The sequence below is a fragment of the Parus major genome, chromosome 7 (genome assembly GCF_001522545.3).
Source record: "Parus major isolate Abel chromosome 7, Parus_major1.1, whole genome shotgun sequence".
NCBI lineage: Eukaryota > Metazoa > Chordata > Aves > Passeriformes > Paridae > Parus > Parus major.
Window position 1 is genome coordinate 4,815,623 of NC_031776.1, and position 22,614 is coordinate 4,838,236.

Consider the following 22,614-nt stretch of genomic DNA (forward strand, 5'->3'; position numbering starts at 1 on the left):
AGTCCTGCATGAAAGGAATTACAGAACATATGGACAGGGCATGGCTCACAGCCAACAGGCTCAAAACAATCCCAGAATCCCAGAATGGTTAGCATTAGAAGGGACCTTAAAGCCCTGCCACAGGCAGGGACACCTTCCTCTATCCCAGGTTGCTCCAAGCCCTGTTCAACCTGGCCTTGAACACTTCAGGGACAGGGCAGCCACAGCTTCTCTGAGCAACCTGTGCCAGGGCCTCCCCACCCTCACAGTCAAGATTTTTTTTTTCCTAATATCTAATCTTAACCCACTCTCTGTCATCTTAAAGCCATTCCCCCTTGTCCTGTCACTACATGCACAACTGAACAAATGTAAGCCTGCTTCTAAAAGCCTGCACACACAGCTCAAGAATTTAATATTAAAAATATCCAAGTAAAAGGAGAAGAGATCCCCATTTTGACAGTCACCCCAAATCATAAATTTTGGGAATAGTAAAATAAAAATAACGTTTCATAACAACTATTAATTTCATCAACAGCTTTAAAACTATTTATACTTTGCTTGGTAAATTCATTTACAGCCTTTATCCCACCTTACTTTTCAGCCCTTCTTTGATATCAGAGAGTGTAAGCTTTCTGAAAATCAAAGATCAAGCAAAGTAAGCAGTGAACTTCCAATCTCATCTCTTCTGGATGCTGATTCCTCAAGTTCAATAATGTACTGAACATGATATTCTGGTGATCAGTAACTTTCTCTGCAGCTACAGGTATGAATTTTAGAAAGGCTTTTCTTGAGAAGTGCAAAGGCAACTTGCATCATTTTGATACAATTTTTATCATGAGTTTCTACATTTGAATTAATTTTCCATATCATTTCCACAGAATTCCTTTGTTGTGGTATGAATTTCAGTGTTTTCTGGGACATCAGACATACATGGCTGGTTTATTAGCATTGCAACTTTCAAAGAGCATGTGATTATATTCTGGAATGAAATAGCATATATGTAAAATTTCACTAATTTTAACTGAAAATGAGCCAGAATATAACTGCTATACAGTGTTTTCTGAAATCATGAAGCTCACAATGATGGACTCTGAACTTTTAAAAGGAGGAGGATGTTAATGTTATTTAATGAAGTTTCATACACAGAGAACTTAGTTACTTTCCTCAAGAGTTAACAGCAAAATGTGAACTTCAAGTTCAGGGATAACAACATATTCTGGCCCTTAAAAACCATACTTAGCTCAAGAGCAGATTTCTAAAAGTTGTTTCTGGGCAAATTCAAGAGATGTGCATTGTATAGCCCAGTACACATTCTCTGCAAATCAAACTGCTGCAATACCATTAAGCAGCTGAAATCCTTCAGACTCCAAGATGAAATAAAATATTAAAAACCCTGCTAGACTTCAGCTACTGTGCATACATGTCCAGAAGCCATGTGATGTGTCAACAAGGGGTTTTGGACAGAAACGCTCCCATTCAGAATAAAGGTACCTTATTTAAGCTGCTAACTTGTTTTCTCAAGCATTTCATACAGTGGGTTCACAAAAAAAATTCAATTTAAAGTCAAAATCAGATTTGTCTCTATTACATGCACTACATACACATGTACTCTGTACATGCATTACATACACAGAGCCCTTGAAATATTTTGCTTTACCAGTTGTACTGCTCACAGTGTGAAGCAGCTCAGCACTCTTCCCCTTGTCATGTTTTTACACTTGATAAATTTTGTTCTTAAGTCTATGAAAGTTCTCAAATGTGATCATAGGCAGATAGAGACTTGTGCTTATCCCATCAGCTGGTTGTGATTTTTTCCCCAGAATATCAGGAGGCTGCAAATCCACAATTACTAACCTCTTAGGGGAAAAAAAACCAAAAAAAAAGGGTGTTCTTTGTGTCTGGATGTTCAACACTAAACATGAAAGTCTTGTTGCTTACATATTTTCAGTAAACTCCAAAATGACTCTATCACTCTTTCAGCCAAACATTACCTTCATGTCAGTCTCTCTTGGAATGTGATCTTTGAAGTCCTCAATGGAACTTACAAGGAAAGGAATGTGGTAGGATAAGACCTAAGAGACACAAATACATACAAAATGAGAAAAATTACTTCCCATGTTAATTATCAGTTAACTACCATTATTTTACTGGGTTTATTTCCTTTTTTAATGGGTTTTTATTTTATGCATTTTTATTTGTTTGTAGATTTAAGACGTTAAAGCCTAATAAATGTTTGCAATAAAGAAATGAAATAAAAACCTTTAAAATGAGTAAACACAGAAAACATGATCTAAACTAATCTGATGTTTTAATGTAACAGATCTGTGAACAGTACTCAAAAAATAGAATCCCTTACCCCAAGTTGCAATTTGAAGTTCAGTTACAATTGAGTATTGCCATTTTACCCACATGTTGTCAACCAGTTAAGAAGTAGCATTCCTGAACAGTTAAGCTTCAAATATCCTATCATTCCCTTAAGTAAAATACACTGAAAGTGATTCAGAACATATTCAGTTCTTTCTTACATCTCTAAGTGCTTCCTGTGCCAATGACCGAAAAGACAAGATAACACCAATAATTGTCATTCTCTTCAAAACGCTGTCAACAGCTGAAAAAAGAACAATGAACAAAGTGTTGGTGCTTACAAGCTCAATTCTTCAAATAAGAGAAACTAAATATTTAACAAAATATTGAAAACAAGGTACTGAAACAAAGCCATTTCTTAAAAGAGCCAAAATAAACAGTGTTAAAGCAGGTTTTTATAGCTGAATCCACAATGGAGTTTTAGTAGAAGATTATCACATTTACCACTTCTTGGAATAAAACCTAGTACACACAGCTGACAGTACTGGATGCTAGCACTGATTCTGTCCTTTCTTGAGGACATAAATGTCTCTTTATTGTAGTTATTTCTTGTTTCACATTCCAGAGCTATGTATCAGGCATTCATATTACTGCTCCTACAGCTATGTATTATCATCCCTGAAATGACACTCAAAACCCATCACTAATATAGTGCCTGTGCACTAAATAACACTGAAATCTCACTTTGTACATGAGAAGATTGGAAAAGTTTGACATGATCCACCAGTTTATATGAGCTCATGTATATTTTGCTGTTTGTGGACATTCAATATAGAGAAATTAATTTTTCTCATTTTCTTTACAAAGACAAATATAAAAAATAACTGTGTATCTTTAGCAGGATGCTGTTAGATACCCACATGATAATCTTTTAAAGAGCGCTGCCATCTGGTCTGGTTTGTCAAAGCTGGTCCTCATTTGTGTTAGAACTTCAACGTTCTCCACCACAAGTTTCTGAAAAGAAGCAAGGATTCATGTCACTTGTAGATTTCATCATGTAAACTGGAAAACTGCCTGATTTAGGACATTTCAACTTGGCAGAAAAGCACCTAACCCCACAGAATACAGATGTATCCACTGTGTTCTTAATGGGACTACAATATCATTATCATCAGCCACTACTATACACAAAAGCAAGTTCTGAATCAAAAAGCAGAGGATTAAATACCCCTTTAGAATATGATTTTTGTACTGAGCAATGTGTACCACATCTTAAAGCAAAGGAACATAACTGCAAAAATCAGACAATAGGTCCTTGTGCCACTCAGCTTTTTAGAAGAAAAGTATACATATCACAATGTAAATATAACTTCACAAAGTAATCAATTTTTTGGATTGCTGCTCCAATTATGCTAAAATTTAATGTTGGTAAAACTGAAAAATGCAATCAAGAGTGAAAGTCAGATTGTTAAACCTTGGTGCAGTTTACTTGAAATTTTCTTCCACTATAATATGAAAAAGCAAAGACATACCTCCAAGTATGTCAACACCTTAGCCTGAAACAGTTAAACTCAAGTGCAGTAGTTTTCATTTCAGTTTGGCCAAAAGAAAAGAAAATGTGTCTGTTTCTAATTTTTAACAGTTCTCATATATGCAACTTGTTAGAGTACATGTAATAACTTTCCTGAAATCATTCTCCAAATATTTTTCAGATTAAAATTTAAATTATAGAGATTGCATAATCACATCTCTAAAATGTCAGATCCAAATTTCCTGCTAGCTGAGGAACTTAGGCTGTGCCAAGCTTTATTTTTAAACTCTCTTCAAGCAAAAAAATAGGTACTTTATTCTTATAAAAATATTTTTGCGATCTCAGTGCTAAGTACCCTATTTCAGAAAGTGAAAAATGATTCTCCCTCTTTATGTAGAGGACAACCAACAGCTAAGAAAATGCAGGTCTCTTGTGTTCTTCTGAACATTGAAGTGTTTTTCCTTCTGTTTAAAAAATACTTCAACTAATGTTTTGTATACTTAATGAAATCATCGTAAAAAAGAACTGAAGGATAGAGGGAGAAACAAAGATATTCTGAATTGAGGATGGTCTTCCAAAGTGACTATTAATAGTTTTATTTTTCAAGTAGGTGCATTCCAATCCATCTTAATTTCCAGAGGAGGCAGCAGGAAAAATTAATATTCAAGCATGTAGGCCACTACAAGTTTGGAACACAATTACATATATTTCATAAAATCTAAGAGGCATACCTGCAGGAATGCTAAGAATCCACAAAGATCTAACCTTTGACAGCTTTGCTAGCTACTTTAATAGTTTTATTTTACTTCAGCCCACATTGAGAACAGGGCAAACACAGCATTTGGCAAGCAGGCAGATTAAATATTAGAGTAAATATTCCTGTGACCACAGGAGGAGAAAAAAACAACACAATCTATAATGCTTCTATGAAATAAATGGTGGCCTGTATTTATTCCCACTTCGTGGTAAGTAGCCTGTGCAAAGCAAATCTATCCAAAAACTGCACTGTGTCATGATCATGCTATTCCCATAAGCTCGAGCCTATCCATAATCCACCCACTCTCCCTACCTTCTTATTTTCACTGAAAACCAAGGAAAGAAAGAAGCTATACAAAATGCAGCAAATTAACCAAGAATCTTAAAGGTCCCTTCCCTTCTGATGCCTAAGCTTTCTATGTATTTTTCATACATCTGTAGCTTTGTGAATTGCTAATGCATGGCTGTAGATCCAGTACTTTTCCTACCTTTTTCCCCTAGATTTTAGAACAATAAGCCAACCATGTAATACATTCCTGAAAATACTGTTCAGTCAGGAAAAGGGCCCACAAGCACATTTTTGGTTTTCCAACCAGAATCTGAAAAGTCATAGCAAGAAGTGGGGCAAAGAAACCCTTGGATCAACTCCAAGGGGCTGACCCAGAGGTGGGTTACTGGGGCAACCAAATCTCCTACTGGATATACCTGATAGATATCCTAATTAATTAACTTTATAAAATTGTAGAAATCCACTAGGACATCAGGAGACTCCCAACAAAGATCTGCTTTTTACTTTGCTATTTTAACACTGTTGCAAGGGTCTTTTCTCTTTTTTTTAGAGGCAACACTTCCAACCCAAACCGTTCAGTTACTATGAGTAGAGAGCACAGCTGCATGGAATGACAAACTTCTATGCTGAAAGCCAAAGCAAGATTGGTTTGTGTTGAAATCAAGATGGGCAATTTTAAATTATCTGATGTATCAGAATTTGGCATTTCACTTTAAATCCCTCAAATCTCTCCAGAGTGCAAGACTGAAGGCAGTAGCCCATGCATTGTTACTCAATCAAGTTTTCAGCTTCACAAAAAATAACCAGCATATTAATTTAAGATTTAAAAGGAGTAGTCTGGAATGCAGTTGAAATAGTGGCTTAAATGAGGCAATCTTTCCCTTCTTGCCCCAGTCTTAAACTTCAGATATAAAACCAGCACCTGGTCCCACTTTGCAGGTTCAGCAAAGTGGAATTTTTACAAATTTTTACAGCAAGCATATTGAACCCTACTTGTAATAAATTCCTCATTGTCTCCTATTGTTGCTTTCTTCCCCCAAACACAGATGCTCCTCAGGGCTTCCTTGCTAAGCCAACTATCTCAGCCAAAGAGATGAACATTTTATTACTTTGTTTTTTTCCTCCAAAAATGTGGTCATGCACATGTGGATCTACATCATGCTCTGCTTACCCTCAGCAGTATCAGAATACAGCAGATTTCAGACACAATTTAAAGTTGCTTTTTAAAAAATACACACCTACAATATAAATTGTGCTGATTTTGAGGAAATATGATGACTCCTCAGTAAGTGTACTAATGGTACAGCAACAAACACTTGTCAAAGGCCTTTGTGCCTCACTTGAAACGTGACAGATGTCACATTGTGCACAGCAGGGAGCTAAACCACAGCATTCTCACCTGGAAAGCCTCATGCTCTAACTCAAAAATTGGAATGGGCATAAGGAAACAATTACCCTGGCAGGCTGGGCACTCAGGTCAGGGCTGCTGCATGCTTTTAGACCATCCTGGAAAGCACAAGCAGCCCCTCTTCTTAGGCTATGACAGTGAATAAAAGCCTTCAAACCTTTTTATCATACATCTCAGCCTTTCAGCGGGAGTGTAATTAAGGTGTTTACAAAGAAAACAAGATCCTTGAAAGTGTAATGCAGGATACATTGGAACTACATACTTCTAAAGGTCTGGTATGCTAATAATAAATTAATATTAAAGAAAGAAAGGAACTTCCTTAGATCTCTTCGGTATTCAGGTACTTTTTCAAAAATACAGTATGCATGAATAGGTACAAAAAATTTCTTTGTTTAATCAGTGATTAAATAAACTGAAAATTATGAGATGTAATAACTTGGAATTATGTTTGGAAATGACACTAAAAGAACAAGTCATATAAAAAAAGATAGGCCAATTAGTGGCATTTTAATAGTATGACTATCCAAATAAAGTAATAGATATTATAACATTTATTTATTAAAACTTCTTTCCAGATGGAGTTACCACCTGGCTCACCTGTCACTGCTGTTTTGAATATATATGAAATTAACTTCCTTGACATATCCCCATTTCCAATTTTTTTTCACTGCATCAACTTTATTAATTGTTTGTAGTGCAGTAGATGTGAGATTTACTTATCAGAACACAGACATTTATAATAAAGGGTTACTGTTGAGCCAGAGGGAAAGACATGAGGAAAACTAACAAAGAAAAAAGGACCTGAGGTCTTTCATCCATGTAAACGAAACAATAGATGCATACAGACATTGTTAAGAAATAAGTCCTTATAGATTACTAAAGTAGATTTGAGATATTCCTGCATCATTTGGAAAGTCAACAGTCTTGGGGAAGGGCTTCACTAACACCTGGAGATCTTCAAAAACCTTTCTCTTCCCACTGATGATAAAAGAGAGTTGATTTCTAACTTAGGGTATCTAACACAGAAATGAACAGTCAGCATGAAGTCCTGCACAATCAACTGTTGAAGAATGTGGGTTACACACATACTACCTGTGCAAACTTACTACAAAAGAGTAAAATTCACAGCTTTATTGGTTTGTTTGATGCAGTCATTTTAAAAAGATGTCATACAGAAACACAGGTATTTAATATCCTGAAGGAAGCTTAAACAGAAAACTACTGCCTTGCCACCCACCAGTTTCCAAGGTTACCTTAAGCTCAGCAACCTGTGAAGAGATGTGCCACATCAGACTCTCACTTAAGAACTTCATGCCATATGGTCCCAGAAGTTCAGAAAGAGCTCTCATTTCTGAGAAATAAAAGAAACTGTTATACCTCAAATATTCCATCTTCATTTATTTTCAGCCCATCGTGTATCTAGTGCAAAAATATTTTACACCCCAACGTATAAAGACAAAAATTTGTATGGTAGTAAACTGAAGCAGTAGTCACCAACATGTAATATACCCATCTTTTTAGCTTAAATGCAATGCTACACTTTGAGGAAAAATAGGAAAAGTGAGACAAGAGGCAGCATGAATAAAAAGTACTTAAAATACTATTGAAGGCTAACGATTGTTAATTGTTAATTATGAGTTAGCTGTTATTTCAGTGACAGTTGCTCTGAGAGTTGATGCTATTTCAGTTACTCAAGCAATACAATAACTGTCCTTCACAAACATGGAGTAGAAGTATCAAAGTTTACCTGATATATCAGAGTATTCCTCAGCATTAAATGTCAGTTCATTTTCTGTAGGCAAATTCACAAATGCCTTCATAGCTGGGAAATAGGCTATGTGACCATTGCTGACTTGCCGTAGCAAGGTTTCCAAATACCTTATCAGAAAGGGTAAATGTTTTAGGTGAAAAAGCACATGTTCATGGATATTCTATGAAGATAAAATACAGTTGTGTGACAAGCAAAGTCCATACACCAAAGCTTTGTTTTCATGGTTCAACTGATGCTTGCATTTTACTCTGTATCTTGTCCCTATAGAAAGTATAAAAAGTTTCCCAACAGAAAAACTTCAAACTGCTTTTTACAGGTACAGAGAGAAGTAAACATGATGCTGGAAACTTAGGAAAATTCAAAATAACTCCACTTCTCCAATTACAGATTTTTCATTAAACAACAGCAAGAAAAAGTCTCTAGAAAATTTGTAAGAAGCATTCATATAATACTTACCAATTTGTGTACAGACTGGTAATGGTTGGCTCACCATGACTGTCTAAATGCTGGGTTTGCTGAAGCAGAACATTGTTAAACACTCGTGTAATGTCGATCTGTACATAATTTTCTATTGACTGGAGGACTGTCATATAGGCTCTTACACTGGTCAACAGCTCTGAAGGCTTTGCAATCTCTTGTGTTGCTTGATTATACATGGTCATTCCAACAATTGACCTTTAGGAAAAAAAAAAGGATTGGAAACGAAGTAATTTCTTAGTAAAATTCAACAAAGATGCAGCTATAGAGATGATTTTATATCCACAAATTTTCAAAGAATCTTAGAATGGCCTGGATTGGAAGGGACCTTAAAGACCACCTAGTTCAACCCCTCCTGCCATGGGCAGTGACACTTTCCAGTGTCCACTTAACAGGCTGCTCAAGACCTCCATCCAACCTGGCCTCAAACACTTTCAAGCATAGAAAACATCAGTTTTACTTGAATACTTCTCAAATCCACAAGTATAAAACTCTGATCAATGCACACACTACACCAGCACTTTTAAAAACTGTTTTGGATTCCAAGAAAAACTATCTGTGGTTCCAGTAAAAATTTCATGAGACTAAGAATACTCACCAAGCTCTTTTGAAATAAAGCTTTTTTTCCCCCATATATATATATATGAGCAATCCACACCATTCAAGGCTTATGTAACTACTTCAGCAAATAAATTAATGCTGAAGTCTTTTAAAATGCAGAACTTCTGGGAAATGCAAGAGCAATTATGTACTGAAGTGTTCAAAGCATATAAATACAAAAAAAATACATCTCCCTTTAGCTAACACAGTTGATTTCTATCTTCAGTGAAGGAGCCAAGAAATTGCAGGACATACTTTAATTTGTTCAAATTCTCACTATAAATAAAACCAAGCTTCTAATAATAGATGTTCATAGGCTGGCTTTCAAGCTAGAGCAGAATTGTACAAAGGACTGTACATTCCATTCTAACAGATATGAACATGGATGTTACCCAGTATGTCACTAGAACCAGGTACTCAAACAAACTGTATATGGAGACCCTTAAAAGCAGTCTTAGTAAACAAATGCTTGTTGTAGTGTTTATTTTAAGTTTATAATGATCTCAGATTTAAGAGCTAACCTTTTAAGTAATATGTACTTTTCAAAGACAGCAATTTTAAACAAAAGCAATTTAAAAAACCAGCAATTTAAAAAAAAATAAATTGGTGGATCATGACCTTCATCACAGGTGAACAGGATGAGTTTTTATGGAGGAGAACATCACATTATTTAATTTTTTGTTGTTGTTTGGATATATGTAAATAAGTATTTTCAATAGTTTGTTTCTGAGGCAGTCTCTTATTGTAAAATAAATTCAAAATTAATACAATAACAAGATTAAGTGGCATAATAAGCTCCAGTCCAATCACATGTGACACAGAGGAGCTTAAAACAGTGAACAAACCCTAACAGTGAGACACTAACACTGTCTTTTAAGGAACACTGCAAGCCTCTGAAAGAAATGCCACTTGAAGGACTGTGAAATGATTGTAAATTGAATATCTATTCTGCTCAGCTAACAAGTTTCATTTCTTTCATGAAGCAAGAAAAAGGAAAGCAGTCTCTAAATGTAATGTGCCTGTTGCTTCAGCCACAATCCACAAGCCAAGATCCCACAAATTAAAATAAACACAAGTGACCAACACTGGCCTAAGCTCATAAACCTGAAGAGCTGACTTCTTAAACTGTCATTAAGTTATCTTCATTTTTATGAAGATATCTTATCTTACTGGTGGAATGCTCCAGTGACCTATTATTATGTCTTGATGATTAAACTGATTAAGCCTTACACCCTGCTTGAAATCTATGACCAGTAATCCTTGGTATAAAATAGTAGGATAGCTGGCTGGTTTAATATGAAGTCCTCTCCAGAAGTTGCCATTTGCCTATTTCTGTAAAAAATTACAGGAAGACCAAGGTAAGAACAGACAGGAATATCAAAAATCAACACTTAATTGAAAATAAAAAGTAACTGCACATATTCTCAGTTGGCTTTGTCAGATCTTGATTTCTGATTTTTAGACTTCCTTTTAGCAAGGCAGTGGACTCAAATACATGAAAATACTGCAGAACTGTGCAAAAGAATGGTGGGAATGCATGTCTTCATACATGCCTAAAAACAGCCATCACCAGCTCCTACAAAATACACAGGATTGGGAATGCAGAATCTAGCTATTAAATAGATTATATGGATTTCAACATATTTTATTTTAAAACAGCAATTGACTTTTGTGTATGTCTGCACATGCAACTTAATAATCATTTAGTTGGGATTCTACTCACAGATTTCACAAGCTTTAAAACCTAGTTTAATGTAGTAAGTACACAGTATTTCCAACATAAACTAGCAAAGGCTTATCTTGTGAATCAATGCTTCTAATTCTACAATATTTCTTACTTGGTAAAGCGGATTTCCAGGTGAGATGTCAAATATTCTCTTGGGGTAAACGTGTGTTCCCAAACCACCATGTTTGGTACATAATTGATTGAGAAGCAGAGCTCAGAAAGTGCAGTATGCAGTTTGTCCAGGCTTTAAGAATAGACAAGAAATTAAGAAAAATATTTAATGCAACAGAAGTGTATATATTATCATGGAAGGCACATACTGAATGGATAATGCCTCAAAAGCAGGTACAGGTCTAACTCTCATGTTCTGCTTCGAGACACTTTTCTAGCATATTTTAAAAACAGTATTTTGGCCAAGAACACATCCTACAACTGCATATTGATCTGGATTGCATACAGTGATGTGAGATTTATTTTTCTAATATATATATATACCATATATATATAATATATATGGATTTTTTGAACCCAAAAAAGAATAGACATTTAAGTGACTTTTCCCTAACTGAACTAAACAATATAAATAATATTTCCTAGCAAGCAGTAATAAAAATCTAGAAATATTGGGGGAACAAATCTTAAACTAAGTTCTTTTCCATCAACTCCTCTAATCTTTACAGTTCTCTGCTGTTCAGTTGTTGCAACTGTAGCAAAACCACTTCAGCAGTGCATGAATTTAGGCACTTCCAATCACACACTGTTCTTTTTTATTAGCTTTTTTCCTCTTCATACTTTTATCACTCTCCCATCCTGATCTCTGATCTCTCCTTACACCTATCTTACAGCCATTCCTACCCTATCATCTCTTACACCCCGAACTGTATTTATTAACCTTTCATCTTACCTATTCCAGGTGGGTTTTTTGGTTTTGCTATTGATTTACTGGTGCTCTCAATTATTTCTACAGCCACTAACAAAGAAACCTCCTACACTTGGTTCAGGCACTGGAACCATAACTCCATATCAGCCTTTCAGCAGCAAGAAATTCCTGTCCAGCCTGTATTTAAGGGTGCTAAAGCAAGGTAGAATTGAAGATGCCACCCACTCCTTGGACTCACATGTCCACAGTTAATATGACTATTCAGGAAGCCTAGCTGCAGTACAGGGACTCTTTCTGCTGAAGGAAAGGAAACAGTCAAGGGGATAAATTTAAGTGACAAAGATTCCTCTTACCTATGTAACAAAATTCAATATCTATACAAGTCACAGAAGCATCATAAGCTCACAAACTGCAAAACTATCAAACTTACATCCAATTAAATTTATTCAAAGGAATTAAGCAAGAAACATTCAATATGTAAAACATATTTTTACTGTGGATTCAAGGTGAAAAGAACAGAAGAAGCAGCTTACTTTGTCACAACCAATCTGTTTTTCCTCATGCTTTCTACTCCTGGTTTCTCCCTTTCAGGTTCTCCTTTCTTTCCAGTCTGTTTTTTTGACTTCTTGTTCACTGCTTGACTGATGGTTTTGGCACAATGTTTTGGCAACAACTAGTAAACAAAATGAAATAGCCCCTCCAAATTAAAATCCAATTTTTTACCACACTTCATCACATAAATAACACATTCTTCCTTTGACACAATTCTAGTATTAAAAATTCTTGCTCAAATCACCTTCAATTTTATGAAAAGAAAGCTTACCCAAAACACAGAGAAAGAAGTGAACAGAAAATATCCAGAAAGTTGAATGCAGAAAATCTCAGAGGAGAATTAAAACAGACACAACCATACTCACCTGATCACTCAGTGTACATTGTTCTGTGCAAATGTCTGTGATAAGATTTCGAGCTTGCTTAGCCATTTCATCCAAGAACATGTTACACAAGGAAAGACTGCGATCTCCAATATGATGTCGCTATTAAAAAGGGAGAAAAGGAATCAGGATTTTCAGTTTCTCATCAATCCTACACTACTGCAGAGAACAGTTCACTAATCATGTAACTATGATATAGGAAATAATATATTAATTAGTCCTCAATAATCTTGACTCTAGGCTATTTTGTTCTATCTGGAAGCAATTTGAACCATGAAATTTTCAAAGTCACCATTAAATATATTTTCTGTAAAAAGAAGTAAAAAAAAAACTTTTAAGAAGTAGGTTTCCACATTTAATTTAGGACCAAATCTACTTTCATGTGCCCAATATTCCAAGGTCTCTGTGAATGTTAATATGTGCCAATACTAAGTCTAGGGGGGAAAGGGCATGCAACTCAAGCTATAGAGAAAGAAGTGTCCTTCAGATCACTGAACAAGTCAAAGATAAAGCCCTGCTGCATTAATTTCTGGAGTCTGTTCCTTTGTCACAGGATCTGCACAAGTGCAGTCTCTGTCTTGCTGAAATGGTCCTTTCACCACTGATGTTTACTTTCTATCAGCCACACTATGACACAGTACACAGCACAGAGACAACAAAGAGTATTTTTCCAAAATTATAATAGATACCAAGGCATACAATTTAGATACTGAATTTCAAGTTCTGCTGGCTGTGACAAAATGTGCTTGCTGCAGCTGAATGCACAGAGTGGATTTTGGCTACTGATTTCTTACTGTTACTCTAACTGCTCTCAAAGATGTCTCTTGTCCTGAAGGGTCAAGCTTTCCTGGAAACTTTTTATTGCTTGTCTAATATAAATAGCATTGGCAGCTATTTAAAGCAAAGCATACAGTATATAGATGTATATTGTAATGAAGTTTAGCAGAAAATAATTTTATGTTTAACTAGGAAAACCCCATAGTGTGTATATTACAATAAATCCTATTCAATTAATTGTTTCAGATGAGCTCTGTTAGGAATGAAAACAACATTTTCATGAGCACTACATAAAAATGGCCAAGTTAACTCCCGGGCTAATTCCAAAGTCAATGAACATACAGGAAATGTACAAAAGGATTTATGCCCTTACAACAAAAATAGAAAGAATTTCCTCAGATTCAAACTGCTTCCTTTAACAAAAAGTGCATTTCTTCAAGTGACGCAGTATTTCTTTTAAATTCTAGTTCTAACCAACAAGGTTTTCATTACCCAGTTCTGACCAAAGCAAATGCTTCCATTATACTGTGTATAACTTTTTTTTGTTCTTACTGAAGAAAACTCTAACAAGGCATACAGAACCCCCAGCTTCCTATTTCCTTCTCCCAACTACGAGTTTCTAAACTATTTAACAGGAAAACTGTTGCTTCTAAGTTTTAACAGGCATAAAAATCAAAATGTTTTCTCACTTCAGAAAAGGATTTACAGATTTATACATGAAGAGTCATGTAACAAGGTATCCACTTGTTTTAACTCCATTTTTATATTTTTAGCACACTCCTCCCTCAAATATTAAACTGCCATAACAAACACCTTCTTACAGTGTTCAGCTCTGGTTCACTCTACATTGAATAAGAGACAAAAATAACTAAAATTTAAAAATTACCTCTTCAGGGCATAGTTCGTGGGTACAGCTCATAAAGTGAGTACAAAGCAGTGGGAATGCAATTGAATATCTTGATTGAGAAGGAAGCTCCAAACACTGCTGAAACATCTTCTCAAAAGCACGACTATAAAAACTGAACAGAATTAACTGATTATTAATCAGACACTTAAATGCCATATATATGTTTTTGCTGCAAATAAGGTTTACTTCACACAAACCAAATGTTACCATAAACATATTTTGTATACCAAAAACTTCATCATTTTTGGTTTTGGCATTCACTTCTTATGCATTTGATTTGCATATCTATTTTACTACATTATTATTATTATTATTATTATCGTCATCATCATCAACATATTTTTATTCTGACGTTTGCATACAGGGACTGTAAAAACCTGCACATTTTGCCAAAAAGTATTAAGAAAAAAATCTGCAAATGATTCCTGATCAATTATATGACTGCATGGAGAATATCTCTGACAGATGTTCATAATTTCCTTTTTCAAATGAATTCTCCTAGAAACCAGAAATGTCAATCAATTCTTCCACTGGCCTATCTTCCTCTAAAGTATACCATTTAAAAATTACGACTTGCAAGGACAAACCAAACAATAAATAATAAAAAACTTGTACAGTCAGGTTAGTAGCATACCAAAAGATAGAAAGATCTGAGGTTTCAACCAACATCTCCACCAAAGAATCTACCATTTTTGTGTGGAAAATGATCGTGTTCATCATTTTTCCTAGTTCTCTGTGGTCCGCGAGACCAAGCGAAGCTTTAGAAACGCTCGTGTAGGCCTGGAAAGACAATACAATTTAAATGTTATTATCTGTTATAATAACATTTTTTATATTTATATAATTATAAGCTGCTTTTGTGCAAATTCCATTGCTATTGCTCAATACCAATGTTAAATATTGTCTGTGTTATGCACAGGACACCTGCATATTTAAAGACCATGCAGGAATTTTTCTCACTAGAGCTTAAAAAAAGCAAACTGCCTTTCAGTGAAGTGTCTAAACACCCATTGAATACGGCACTAATTCACAGATAAACTGCAGAACAAATGTATGGGCAAAACACAAATTTGTAAGCTCTCCCTTACCAGTGCAGGCACGCTGAATCACACCCTGCACACCCACCAAACAGCTCAGCCTCAACACATTCTATTTCTGAACTGTTATAAACACCCCAAGGGATGATTTGCAGAAAGTACCCAAAGCAGACAAAGTTATATCAAAACATAGCAAATTATCTGTTAAATTATTTGTTTGATTTGAAGAGTAGATTATTTTTAGACAGCCTGTCACACGCTTGCAGTGTGAGAGTAATCTAGAACAGTAGTAATCTATGGAATGTTTTTGTTTTAGGTTAGTGAAACATCTTAAATGCATATTTACCAATTCTTACCTGCAATCTAAACCAATCTAATCTCATTCCTCTGAAGTCAAATACCTCTCCATCTTCAACTGCATCAGGGAAAAATATAGAACAGAAAACCCTTAGAAAACAATAACAGGTTCAGATATATTGTATCAGACCTTCTAAAAACCCCAAAGTAGTAAAGAACTGTTTGGGTAATGAACCTCATATTTTTACCAAAACATTTTGACCCAGTACAGTTGCAGTAAAAGGAATTAAAATATCTAGATGAAAATATGTGTAATATTTTTTCAATATTAAAAGTTAGGATTACTACCCAACAGCATCCTTTGGAAAAGGGACACACCACAAGAAGCAGATATAAAAATTGAAGAGACAAGGGAAGAAATGTATTTATCTCCTACTGATTATATGAAATAAAAGGGATGAAATTTTTCAGAGGAATCTGCCAGTCTGTTAACAGTTATCCAAGATAATTTAAACTTACCTTGTTTCACACTTAGTGAAGTCATTGTGTTTACAAAAGAGGACATGATGATTGATTCATCCTCTGGGCACACTGAAAGATTCTAAAATAAAAGTTGTTGCTATTATTACTTGAACTTGGTTTATGAAACAATGTCAATATCCATGCCCCATTTATCAGCTATACTCTGAAATGTTCAAAAACCTACAAAAGCTAACTTAATTAATGGAACATTTCCAGTAGTGCTATTTAACAACTTTCACTTTTTAATTCATTGGTTGATGACAAATACCTAGAAAAGATTGCTTCCAAACCAATATCAGCTCAAAACAGGAAGATCTGTCAGTAAATGTAGCTATGCTACATTTTCTACCCTGTCTGCAAAGAAAAAATGGCTGGATATAATGGAGACCTGCATCACTTTACCTCCAGAAAAACCCTCTCTCAAATTTTTTTTCATTAAAAATTCAAGTTTATTTAATAAACATTCAAATTTTACAAAATGCAACATAAATCTTTTTAGTTTTAGGCACCAATAGGACCACACTTCTGTTAAGTAATGCAATGCAGAAGTTTCTCATAATTCCAGCAATAACTGACATTGAAACCTAAAGGCTGAAAAAATCCAAATTACCACTCAATCACTCCTCTAATCCGTCTAATCATAACAGCTTGATAGCTGTTATGAATTAATGACAACTAAAATACAAGCCCATTTTTTCCCCTCGTTTCAGTTTGGGCTCCATCTAGTGGGGTCACTAGGGAATAAAACCCAAGCACTTCAGAAAATTTTTAATTTCTTGTTGGTTGGCCTAAATAAGAAAAGGTTTCTAAACTCCTTCAGTGACAGTACCTGTATAGTATCCACAAACTGGAATGCATTTTATGACATCATTTTGGACAAAAAGCCTTTGTTAATATTTGCATTTGAGAACCAAGAACCATGATGCTGCCATACCTGCACGAGCTCGTTTAAGACCACTGCATCAAAGCCAGAGAGATACTGTACATAATATCTCTGCATCACTGGTCCATATTTTCTCACGTGTGCCCTGAGCTCCTCCATGTAGAATATTAACTCAGCTATGTGCCTAGACAAAAAGACAAGGAAAAGCTTACAAATATTACTCAAAACATTAAAAAAACCACATTCTATTAGTGGGATGCCTCTCAAGGCAATTTACTCCTATACCTCGCTTTTAAAACAATTTTCAATAGCTAATTTCTCTATGTAAATATTAATGTAAAAGGAGCTTACATAGGTAATTTCTTCTGCAAGGTCAAATTCACTCAACAGGACATAAGTCAGCTGGATACCACCACAGTAATCCTTAAAGGTTTGTCTAACTATTCAGTTCTTTTTCTGAATAAGAAGCCCTTCTGTAAAGCTCAATTTGAAAAAATATTTTTCTCAAAAAGAGGTTAAACCTGAAAAATACAAGTTTAATAACTGCTTTTCTGGCTTTTTTTCCAAGGCATGAGGATGGCTAAATACTTACACAGGTTGTTTTAGAGAGTTTCTGGAACCTCCATCTCTCCTTAGCACCTAAATCCAGTGGAGAGACTCCAAGATTTTCCCACTCCAGCTCTATAAATGGCTTTCTGATTGTTATTTGTTTAAAATCCTGCAGTCTTTCAGTTCACCCTTGTGTCCAATGATCTTGAGAAGTCTCCTGCCTATCCACACTTGGAAGATCTTGTACTCATAGTTCTCATTTTTACCATCTGTTTATGATGACACTAATGCTGTATTACATAAATAAAGCTTAGCTGATTTAAAAGACAGTTTTGTTACATGAGACATTCTATAAATCAACAAATAAAGCTTTTGGAAAGTTTTCTTGCCTCCTAAATTGATTTGATCAATGCAAAATCAGTGAAGACACATGAAAAAGCTTTATTTTTGCCTATTTAAAATTAAAACCCAAAACTTATATAAAATATTTTTATTTTAGAAATGAATTTTCACTGATGTGCTCCAATTTCTAGGACAGTATTTCTACTTTTCTTTTTTGATGGGACACTTAATATTCTCAAGTAAAATTTTTTTGAACATTCCCAGCAGCTCCATACAGCCAACCTCTTCTGAGGTTCCATTGCCTTCAAATTTATTTTGTCTGTGAAATTCTAATATTGAAGGTATTGCATTAAAAATGAACATACTTATCTATGAAATCATCTGCGCTCTTCTTTGGCATATTATCTGCATGACGAAGAAGCCAAATAATTTCATCACGAGCAAAGGATAATGCCATAAATACAAAAAGTGCCTGAAAAACAAAAATTGTTCACAAGCTTATCAATATACACAACAGCTGAATAGTTTGTGCACTCAAGAGGCAACTAGTCCCTAAAACCCAAGAATTAAAAAAACAAAGTAGGTTTTCTCAGAGTGAAGTGAGGAGTTTTTTCCCCCCAAAAGAAAATAAATATTTGATTTACCATTGAGAAACACACAGGTTTTTGCACAAATGCAAAGTATAAAACTGTCATTACCTTGGGACCCAAGAGGCCTGGCTGATCAGACAAGACAGTGGCTAGTTCTTTGAGTGCAGAACGTAAAAACTTGCGTCTCTCTCTATGCATTGAACCACTGCACCAAAAGAAAATACATTATCCACCATGCTAGCCACCAAACACGTCATTTTCAAAAGCATTTAAGACCAAGCATAAGCAGATTATATTTATACCAACTTCAAAATTTCAGAATTTTGAAGAATGTGGTTCAAAAAATTAGCATCCTCATCGTCAACATCGTATATCCTTGAAGCATCAATAAATTTAATCCCCAAGTTCTCTGCTCCATCACTGTGATGTGCATTTGACTACATTACAAGATTTCTATTTAATCTGTATTCATATTTTGTAATCAGACAAAACATAACTAATGAATAAACTAAATGCTTCCATCCTAATAATTTGAAGAATAATCTAAAACTTGGGGAGTGAAATTGGAAATGACATTAAGCACATGCAGATTTAAAGGAATGATCAGCAAATTATCTCATTTGACAATGCATGACTAACTCAGCATTTGACAAATTCTGCTTGTACAATCTTTATGATTTTAAGAGAACCAATCTAAAATGTATCAGAAAAACTTTTAAAGACACTTACGCATGTGAAACAGCAGCTTCTTTGCACTCTCTGATGTCATTAATGCGCTTGTTGTAGCTGCAAGTAAAAACCAATCAGATATGGTATAAGAATGGTAGCACATTTTAGAAAGAACTGACAGGGACTTGAGAAGAGCTACAATGTTATAGCAAGCAGGATACCAGCAGAAAATACACCTCCTCCTGAGCAGAACTAAATGCCAAATCTAGCTACCCAAACCAAAAATACTTTCTACTCAAGTGCTCCTGGTCTTTGCTGGTAGAGGTCTCAACTTTGTTCCTGAGTTTTCATATAATGTACTGCAGAAACAGCAGCAGCAAGATGCTATTTTTCAAGCAAACTCCACATTCTTAACATAATTTCCTTTCAGTAAATCAAGATTTGTGGGTGAGATCATTATTCTTAGACTAATTCACCAGGTTTTCAGAACTGAGATATAAATAGGTGTGGTGGTTATTAAATCAGGCCCCTAAAACTCATGCATTAAAGAAACAACCAAGATACCAAGCAAAAATGTTTGTGTACCTAAGCAGAACTTAAGTGAAGCAGAAGTAGTCTGTTTGAAACAGCTCTTCAAGAAATACAGTGTTTTTAGCAGAGATTCTGAAAGGAGAACAAAACCTTACCCTCTTATGTTTACAAACAAATCCTCTGCAGCTTTGTGAATATGGAACACTTCGTCCCGAAACAGAGCCAAGCAAGAGCTGCTTTGAAGTGCAAGTTTCCAAAGATTCAAAGCTGTAGCGTCACTATTTAGGATTCCATGGCACAAAATAAATCCAACTTCAAAAGTTCACATTGATGTGACACAAATCAGGTGCACAAAGACAGTAAGAGAACAGTGAGATGATTATGAATTTTGTCATAAATAGTTTGCACAGATCATTAATAAAGTCTTTAATGGGTAATATATAAAAAATTCTAATATAAAAATATTTAATATATAAAAATTTGTAATATATAAAAAAATACCTCCCCGCTTCTAATGGAGGTATTTTTGCAATATTTTTGTGAAATTAATTACTATATGTTGATACTACTTGACTATTTTCATCAGAATTACTGAAGCCCTCACTTCCAGTCAAAGTCTGGAACATGACACACTCTATTCCAGCAGCCCATGCTGAATTCTAGCTTCACTGCATGTTAGTACAAATGAAATTTAATCAACTTCTCCAGAATATTACTTGAATACAACAGCCATTGTACAGTACAGAAAGCAAGTAGTCTTTTAAATGTTAACCATTTTATTTAGTACAAGCATGAGTCATTTCAGAATATTTTACTTACAAATGATCCATTTTTCCATTGCATCCAGAGATAGGTATTCACATGGCATCTGTTAAAAAACATTAATTTGTAGCACACTAGTTATAAGTACTTCTTAGCAAAAAGGGACAAATGAAGTCTTAAATGCTGATGAATAATAGAAGGCCACTGACCACTAAAAGTCACTGAAGTTACTTTTTTTCAGCCCTTCAGAAACTGAGGGTTAGAATACTAAGTGAGCTTCCATACCCTGCAACACCTTGAACAAATTTTGAAAAATACTTATTTTCAATAAACACTGTATTTAACAATATTTAAGAATTAGAGGTTTTTTAATGGATACTAATCACTACTTTGCAAATGTCAGAGCTTCAATTTTTTCAGAAAGATAACCATTCATATCACAACTGAGGCAGCAAGTGCAAACACAAATTTTAAAGGAAGGACCAGTTCTGATTTCCAGTCTCCTGGCTCACAAACACGTGAGAGGGTACATGGGATTCCTCCCCTCTATGCCTGCAGAAGCTAACACTGCTTCCCTTCATCTTCTGGTCAACAAATTACTGAAACTGAAGGCCCAAGTTAATGTAACAAGCTTTACTTAATGACAGAAAACTTTCCCCCTGTACTAGTCAGTGTCTTTATTCTTCTCTGATTAAAAGTCACATAGAGGTAATCCAACAGACAACTATTTTACAGAAAACCTTACTCAACTCTACCACAGAATGCAAATTAAAAGACCATACTGTGTCAGACTGTGCAGGATTAAGCATTGTACTGGGGGCACTGATGAGGCTCAGTAGTTGTGCGTTTCTCCACTGGTCAGCTGAGAGATTCCGTCGAGGATAGACCATCTGGAGTGAAATCAGAGCATCTGAAAGGGACTAAAAAGCAGGCTAATGATTAGTTTGAATGGTTAGTAATATTTCATCAGTAGAACTGCTTCCTCAACATTATTACTAACAGTCATCAAAACATTTTAGAGAACTAGTTTTGAAACTAAACATAAGGTTAAACCCCATTGCATCTAGTTTGTTTAACATATAAAATTTAAATACACGAGCATAAACAAAAATAATACTGAGAAATAAAGCATCTTTGTTAAAATGTGCACCAGAAAAGATTACTTGTAATTGAGATCCTTAGCTAGGTAAGTCTTAACAAGAAAGGAATCATGAAAAGTGTAACAACAATAAGATTACAGACAATTTAGAAGTATTGGAAACTATTTCACTTCAGAGCACTTAGGAAAGTAGCTGGAAAACTCTGAACTTCTAGTGACAATACTGAAATGTTTAAGGAAATTGAGAAAAATCTCAAGAAAACTAGAGAAGAAAAACACAACCAGTGCCTAAACTTCAAAACAGGTAAAGAAAAATTCAAACCTTAAAAACTTTAGGTAATAACTTAGAAGGTAACTTAAGCTAGTGCCAAAGATTCCAAACTAAGGTGTAATTGTTAGGCAATTAACTTGCAAGCACCTAGAAAGTAACATCTTTATAACAGTTGGTCAATCCTGACCAGAGAAATCTAGTTTCCTTTGACAGAATAGCAAATCTAGCGAACAAATGGGAAGTGATAAAACAGGATATACTTTGACTTCAGCAAAGATTCTGTAACTTTTCCAAGGTATTCTTATATAAAAATACAGCCTAGATAAAACAGCACAGAACTACAACACAACCAATAGTGTAAGAATAGAAACTTAGAAACATCTGTACAGAAAGGAATTGAGCTCCTTTAACTCAGTAAAGGCAACTCAGCATTGTGTCAGCTTTTGAGTACAGGAGCACCTGTTAAAGAGGCAGTGGTGATCTCCAGGATTCCCAGTTTAAGGACAACCCAAAGCAAAACTGCTCAGGTTACAAAATAGAAAATCACATTCATCTAGGATGGCAAAATAATCAACTTCACAGAAACACTGTGAATCTCTTTAATTTCAAGCTACAAGGCTACACAAAACACAGAAGTAGCTATTCTCAGATGAACCACAACTGATTTTTAATTTCTAATCCTTAGTGAATAAAATGGCACCTTACTAATGGGCCTTAGAGTT

The 22,614-nt window shown here is 35.0% G+C and overlaps 1 protein-coding gene across 5 annotated transcripts in view; it reads right to left on the reverse strand.

Annotated features, from left to right (window-relative positions):
- NCKAP1 (NCK associated protein 1) overlaps window positions 1-22,614 on the reverse strand; it is a 57,309-nt gene that overhangs the window by 11,162 nt on the left and 23,533 nt on the right. For all 5 annotated transcript variants that reach the window (XM_015634802.3, XM_015634801.3, XM_015634804.2 and 2 more), the window contains 20 exons: window positions 21,305-21,442; window positions 20,580-20,628; window positions 19,916-20,072; window positions 19,290-19,346; window positions 18,669-18,765; window positions 18,336-18,442; window positions 17,131-17,263; window positions 16,194-16,275; window positions 15,734-15,792; window positions 14,975-15,120; window positions 14,320-14,452; window positions 12,639-12,758; window positions 12,255-12,394; window positions 10,954-11,085; window positions 8,495-8,713; window positions 8,015-8,145; window positions 7,521-7,618; window positions 3,204-3,297; window positions 2,505-2,587; window positions 1,971-2,051 (listed from right to left, as the gene is read on the reverse strand). In XM_015634802.3, coding sequence (XP_015490288.1) covers window positions 1,971-2,051; window positions 2,505-2,587; window positions 3,204-3,297; window positions 7,521-7,618; window positions 8,015-8,145; window positions 8,495-8,713; window positions 10,954-11,085; window positions 12,255-12,394; window positions 12,639-12,758; window positions 14,320-14,452; window positions 14,975-15,120; window positions 15,734-15,792; window positions 16,194-16,275; window positions 17,131-17,263; window positions 18,336-18,442; window positions 18,669-18,765; window positions 19,290-19,346; window positions 19,916-20,072; window positions 20,580-20,628; window positions 21,305-21,442 — 2,256 coding nt within the window. The remainder of the gene's footprint in view (window positions 1-1,970; window positions 2,052-2,504; window positions 2,588-3,203; window positions 3,298-7,520; window positions 7,619-8,014; window positions 8,146-8,494; window positions 8,714-10,953; window positions 11,086-12,254; window positions 12,395-12,638; window positions 12,759-14,319; window positions 14,453-14,974; window positions 15,121-15,733; window positions 15,793-16,193; window positions 16,276-17,130; window positions 17,264-18,335; window positions 18,443-18,668; window positions 18,766-19,289; window positions 19,347-19,915; window positions 20,073-20,579; window positions 20,629-21,304; window positions 21,443-22,614) is intronic.